The 7,072-nt window shown below is 46.5% G+C and overlaps 1 protein-coding gene across 2 annotated transcripts in view; it reads right to left on the bottom strand.

The window, feature by feature from the left end:
• Positions 1 to 3,207: 3,207 nt before the first annotated feature.
• The window catches only part of OGDH (oxoglutarate dehydrogenase), a 64,794-nt gene continuing 60,929 nt past the window's right edge, over positions 3,208 to 7,072 (bottom strand). For both annotated transcript variants that reach the window (XM_040414578.1, XM_040414577.1), the window contains exon 23: positions 3,208 to 4,550. In XM_040414578.1, coding sequence (XP_040270512.1) covers positions 4,430 to 4,550 — 121 coding nt within the window. In that variant the 3' untranslated portion in view covers positions 3,208 to 4,429. The remainder of the gene's footprint in view (positions 4,551 to 7,072) is intronic.

Below are 7,072 nucleotides of genomic sequence, written 5' to 3'. Positions count from 1 at the left end.
AATACATTAGTAAGTGCCTTGTATTAAATACCATTTGCTGAATTGCATAAACCCCTTTAACCAATGTGTCACTCCCAACAATCTCTGGGCATGCTCCTGATGAGACAGCAGATGGTGTCCTGGGGATCTTCTCCCAGACCTGGATCAGGGCATCAGTGAGCTCCTGGACAGTCTATGTCACCGCTTGGCAGTGTTGGATGCACAGTTAAAGAATGTCCCATTCAGGTCTGAGGAAAGTGAGGGCCAGTCAATGACCTTTGTTATCCAGGAACTGCCTACACACTGGCCATTGTCTTGCACCTCTGTAAGGTCTAACAGTGGCTATGAGGACTTTATCCTGGTACATAACAGTAGACATGGTACAGTTAGCTATCACATGGAGGTTTGTGTGACCCCCCCAAGGATATGCCTCACCAGACCATAATCAACCCTTCACCAAACCAGTCACTCCAGATGATGCTGCAGGCACATAACGTTCGCTTAGGCATCTCCAGACTCTTTCACATGTTCTCTATGTGAACCTGCTCTCATCTGTCAAGAAAATGGGTCACCAAAAGTGGACATGCCAATTCTGGTCTTCTCGTAAGTCTGTTTCTCAAAGTTTGGTCAGGAACATGCAGAACCACAGCCTGCTGGAGATCATTTTGTAGGGTTCTGGCAGGGCTTCCTCGCACAAAGGAGAAGATACCGGTCCTGATGCTGAGTTGATGCCCTTCTGCGGTTCTGTCCAGCACTCCGCATGTCTCCATGCTCTTGAGACTGTGTTGGGAGAAACAGCAAACCTTCTTGCAATTACATAAATGAATGTGCCATCCTGGAGAAGCAGGACTACCTGTGCAACCTGATTGGGCTTCAGGTACCACCTATTTGTAGTGACAAGGACACTAGGAAGCCACAAAACTGAAGGAATCAGGAAGGATAAGTAGAGAGTAATTGCCTGCAGCCACCACCTACAAAACCATTCCCTTTTGGGGGGTTGTCATCTCTCCAGGGCAGATAAATGTACAGACTGATATCACTCAAGTTTACGTGACTAGGGGATATACCATCATGCTTAAAGGAGTTGTCCCACAAAAAAAAAATATATATTTTTTAAACCAGCACCTGGATCTGAATACTTTTGTAATTGCATGTAATTAAAAATGTTGTATAGTCCATTCAGTATTCACTGAAATCTATCTGTATAGCGCCACCTACTGTTTGCCCTTTTTCTAAATTCTCGGTCCAGCTCACTGAGGTTTACATACATGCTCAGTTCAATCCTCCACCTGCCACTAGGCAGTATAAAGGACACCCCCCCGAGCAGTCAGCTTGAAATCAGAAGTTTACATCCTGGGAGCCAAGCAAAGCAGCAGAGGTAGGGAGAGAAAGAGCTGTACGCCAGCAACGGGAAGCAGGTAGGTATGCTTCCCAAGGCAGGTAGGGGTGGGTGCCAAGTATTCCCTTAAAGGGGTTGTCCACCTTTCACTAACTGATGGCCTATCCTTAATGACAGCAGCGCTGCAGTGACGAGCTCAGCCCACTAAAATGTTGACCGGCTAATCAGCGGGGATGCAGGGTGTCAGCTAGTGAATAGCGATTGCTTCAGGCTGTAACATCACGCACCAACAGATAACCGGATATATTATGAATTTTCGTATTTTTCATGTAAAACATATTGTAGCTCCTCATCAAACGGGACAGGGGTCCGGCGCTCTAGCTGTTGTGAAACTACAACTCCCAGAATGCTTCAATAACTCACCAGCTTGCACATGGTTTGTATCTATTCTGTTTTCAGATAAGCGAGCAAGCAAGGCTGCAGTGTACAGCACAAGGGATACAGCAGCATATTTAAATCTCTGAGAAGACAGGAGGTAGATTTCCAACTACATAACATTTGCATTATAAGTCATTGATCATAGCTCTGCAGAGCTAAAAAGCAGTTATTAGTAAAACTTCTTAAAGCGTCAAAAAACACAGCAAAAATCAAATAAATTTCAACCTTGTGAAGAATACCACAGAAATGGTGGTGAAAGATTTTCCGGGACACTCTCTGAGGACAGATTTTTTTTTATTTATTTTAACAAAATAAATAAGATTGCTTTGTGTCAGTGGCCTCTTCATTATACTTTTCCCGTTTGGTTCCTCTCTCTCCGCCGTGTGTCAGAATTTGGCACATGCAACTACAATGGGTTAATGGTTTCAATCCAAATGAATGAACTTCTCTGCCTCGGTGGGGGGGGGGGAAAAACAAACTTCAAACTTTTGCAAAGGAGGCTGGGCATTAATCATATTTGTTAACGTTTACGTCCTGTTTATTACTAAGTCTCACTTATTTCACAAGCTCATATGTTAGGGCGGTTCTGAACAGGAGGAATAACTGAGGTGAATTGTAAAACAGCCAATCATGCTTTAAAGGTATGTTATTACTGCCATGGCCAGAACCTACAGTAACACCTCAAAAATCTCTAATTGTGCCGACTTATCGGCACTAGAACTGGAATGACAACTGTGACAGCTCCCATACCGCTGTCCTATGATAACTCTTCCAGTTTCAGTGATCAGAAGGGCACAAGTGTTAATTCATTTTTCCAGAACAGTTGATTAGTTGCTATGAGGCCCCCTATCCTCAAAAGGGTCTTTACAACTAATGACCTATCCTCTGGATAGGTTATCAGTATCTGATCGTGGGAGTCCGACACCATTTTGATTGGTCACCTAGTGTCCCCTTAACACTTATGCACTTCTGAACACTGAGACAGGAAGTGTTGTCATGGGACACCTGTAAAGGAGCTGTTAGAGGATAGATCATCAGTTGTAAAGTCTCGGAAAACCCTTTTAAAAGGGTATTCCCATCACAGACAATGGGGGCATATCGCTAGGATATGCCCCTATTGTCTGATAGGTGCGGGTCCCACCTCTGGGACCCGCACCTACACTGAGAACAGAACGGTGGCCGGGCAAGCACTGTGCGCTCCCATTCACTTGTATGGGGAGGGCACTTGGCGGTGGCCGGACCCTGGGGAAACCCGGGGTCCTCCAGCCACCACTCTCCCCGCTCCGTTCTCGGCGTAGGTGCGGGTCTCAGAGGTGCACCTATTAGACAAGGGGGACATATCCTAGAGATATGCCCCATTGTCTGTGATGGGAATACCCCTTTAAGATTACTCTGAGATGAAAGATGACAAGCAGAGGGGTTTTCTCCAAAGGCTGGTACCACGACACACTGAATCAGTTTTAAAACTTAAAGGTTTGAGACAGAAAAAGGGGATTTTTTTTTTTTTTAGAAGCAGCACCATTCCCGTCCATGGCCTGAGGTATAGAAGCTCAACCTCATTTTCTTGTATCAGGATGAGTTGCAATACCAGAAACAGATCATGGACCGCTGTGGCGCTGTTTATAGATAAAAAGCAGACCCCTTGTTCTAATCCTGGACATCCCCTTTGAGGGGCTTAGTAGTTCTCCTTTAAGGGGCCCGGATAAAGGTGATTGGCAATAGACTAAAATCGCTCCTCCCTTCCTAAATAAAAATATATTAATGTATAAAAGCTGTAGGAGTAACCTGCTGCTGTCTCGAGAATAATCGGCAGGAAGCAGATACCTGATGTAGTGCGGTATATGATAAGCGGTTCATGGTACAAGCTGTCATATCAGTCTCTCCAGAAAGCGCAGAAACACCTACGACAACATGAATACTTCCCTTCAATTTGTCATGAGATGAAAGAAATCTGCAGATTCTTCCCCAGGCAGCAGGTCTCCCTCCGGGTGCATTGGCAGAGCATTACCCCGCAAACCTTAATGTTAATTAATATACAGGTAGACTGACATGGGAGATGTTAATGGAGTCCTGCACTAACCTCACTCGCAGCCATGCTCTAATGGCCCACATCACCATAATATCCGTGCACAGGGCAGAGGTACCAGTTTAGAACGTAACCCTGGGGGGCAGCGTGGGTAGTGCTGGTTATGTAACACAGGAAGAAGCTGCGTTGATACCAGATTACAAGCGTTAACTAAAATGTATTTTACTTGTATAAAATGTGGCTTTAAAAAATATTGCATGACCGCCCGAATTGTGTCCCTGGTCTGCGGGACTCCATGTGTCTCTTGATACTGTCAGAAGTAGACATGGGTAATACACAGTAAGGATTCCATAGCTCTCGTGTTTAAATAGTAAAAGCAGCGCCCCCCGTACATATCATTCATATACACATCAGATATGTTCCGCTGCACCAGCAGATTCTCTCCCTTTGTAAGAAACTAAACTCCTGTTGGTTTTGCCCCATTAAAACCATTTAATGGTGAGTGGTTGTAGGGCAGCGATGAGCCGCCGTGGGTAACTTTTCTCTGGCCAGGTTAAAAGCAAAGACGCATAGGGGAGAGGAAGCCCCCGCTGAGTGTATGGATAGAAGATGGGGAGTGCAGAAGGAGGGAGGAAACGTGTGCTGGTCTAAGAGAGGCCCTTGAATGCATCCAGATTGAAAGCAGTATCCAGGAATCTCTTCAGTTCCGTCATGTGGTTCTTCTTGTTGCCGGTGGCTGGGGCTGCTGCGGGATCTCGGCCGGCATACCTGGAGCATAGAAAGAGAAGTGTCATCAGAAGGAGGACCTCCCACCGCAAGCCAAACTCTCTTAGGGCTCATGCGCACGACCACATTTTTTTTCGTGTCTGTCTTTTTGCAGCATGTATGTGGAACCATTCACTTCAATGGGTCCGCAAAAATAAATAAATGGAAATGACTCAGTGTGCATTCCGTTTCCATATGTCTGCACGTCCGTTCCGCAAAAGAATAGATTGCCCGTTTTGCAGACAAGGACAAGCATTGTTACAACGGATGCAACACGGATGTCACCCATTTTTTTTTGCGGATCGCTCATGTGCATGAGCCCTTAGGCAGTGATCATGTTAAGCCCTACATTTGGCGGATGCGCTATAATAAGATCCGGGGAGAACACTGCATGGTATAAGTTTCTCACCAACAGGAGTCTATAGGCAATGCATGCTATTGCATGTCATATATGTTGGCTCTTTGGGTTTGGTGTATATGTTGGGAAATCTTCCTGCCGTATAAACAAATTCTGAATGGCGCCCTATCAACGTCTAAACACCACCCTCCCTCAATGCCACGGGATAAGTCGGGTGAAGCATACTTACTTGCTCCCCGACACTCTGTTTCGGCACCTAGGATCCACAGCTATCTTCTCCAGACTTGCAGCACAGCAGGTAAACATATGGCATGAACAGGGGTCAAGTGCACCGCTGCAGCCACTGACCGGCCACAGTGGCGACGTGTCCCCTAAGAGGCATACGACTCAGTGACATGCCACCTGGGGGACATGTCACCGTTCCAGCCAGTCATTGGCTGCAGCTGTGTCCGTGACCCCTTTTTCAAGCTGGAGCCAGAATGGAGTATCAGGAAACAGGTACATATGCTTCAACAGGGTGGGGGTTTAAAAACTGATATGGGGTGGACAACCCTATTAACTTGTATATCTTGTATATGATACAATATAATATATGGAACAATAAAACTGTTGTATAGCAACTTAAAGGTAAAGGCGTTATCCGTTAATATATATTGATGACCTATTGTCAGGATAAGTCATCAATATCAGATCAGCAGGGGTCCGACCCCCGGGACCCCAATCAGCTGTTAGAAGAGGACGGGTGGTCAATGAGCGATGCAGCCTCTTCCTAAGCCAAATACAAATTAATGATGTTGAGCTCAAATAACCAAGCACATCAGCTGTACAATGCTTGCAAAGCTGCTGGAAGTCAGCTGCGTTCCCCAGAGCTTAGGGGTGCCGGGGATCCTGAGGATAGGTCATCGTTATACATCACTGGATAACCCCTTTAAGTTATTTATATATGGCTCGCAAAAAAAAAAAAAAAGGACCCATATTCACCTTCACTAATTCCCTACCACCGTCATCCCGGTACTGCTCCGGTCCCCGAATGCTTTGCACAATATGCCAGAAATGTTTGCTCACTGGCCACAGCCTTAAATGGTCTCAGCCATAGGTGGCCTGAGCAGACATCCCCTGGCTGTATCGAGCTGGGACCGGGAAGTGGAGAGCAGCAGGAACCAAAGCAGCATCAGAAAGGCATTGTCAGGGGAACAGTGAGGGCGAGTATGTCTTTTTTTATTTTTATTTCTTACCCCTATGAGACATATATCTATACTCGCAGGGGTGTAGCTAAAGGCTCATGGGCCCTGGTGCAAGAATTCAGTTTGGGCCCCCCTTCCCTCTGTGCTTTGTGGCCAGTGGCAGGGGAGGAGAAAATTGAAACGGCACCACCCAAGCCAAATCTTGACCTAACCCATTCTCTCTAGCCAGAGGTGTAACTTGACCAGCACGCGCTTTCTATAATACCGGTGTCTTCTTATGTAGCACCAGGGTCTTTGGGCCCCTCAGGCTTCTTTGCACCCCCTATATCTACGCCCCTGGGCAACTGCAATGCAGTAACGTCATGGTTCCTGCTGAGCTGAGCAGGGGGAGAACACAGGATAGGGGGAAGGTGTGCTCCAATCATCTTGGGGACTGGCATAGGGGAGTATAACTTTTTTATTTTATTAAAACTACAGGGCAGCACTATTGTGGATGACACTAAGGGGGCAGCACTACTGTAAGGGGGCCACACTATTCTATAGGTGGCCTTGTAAGGCTGCACGAAGGGCCAACACTATTGTAAGGGGCAACATTATTGCAAGACGGTCACTAAAAGGAAGCAAAACTGTGAGGAGGGCACTACTGAGACAGCCTTACTGTGAGCAACACTTATAATGTGTGTGGGGCACAGCAATGTGTTAATAGGGCAATGCTTCCAGCATTAACAAGGACAGAACATGCAGGACCAAGTTGCATCAAAGCCTCCCACTGAACTGGTGAGCACATATGAAGTCACAGTCCAGTCCCAGCCAAATAGGTGTTAGCTATCCAGGGAACGGAACTTATGGGAAGAGATGTAACCACGCGCTGCTCCCCATAGAGAGACAGCTCCTCATATACAAAGACAGCTCCTCACACACAGAGACCCCTCCTCATATTCAGACCCCTCCTCATACACAGGTTGCTGACCGTGACCCACAGA

The sequence above is a fragment of the Bufo bufo genome, chromosome 1, assembly GCF_905171765.1.
Source record: "Bufo bufo chromosome 1, aBufBuf1.1, whole genome shotgun sequence".
NCBI lineage: Eukaryota > Metazoa > Chordata > Amphibia > Anura > Bufonidae > Bufo > Bufo bufo.
This window is presented reverse-complemented; position numbering and strand designations above follow the sequence as displayed.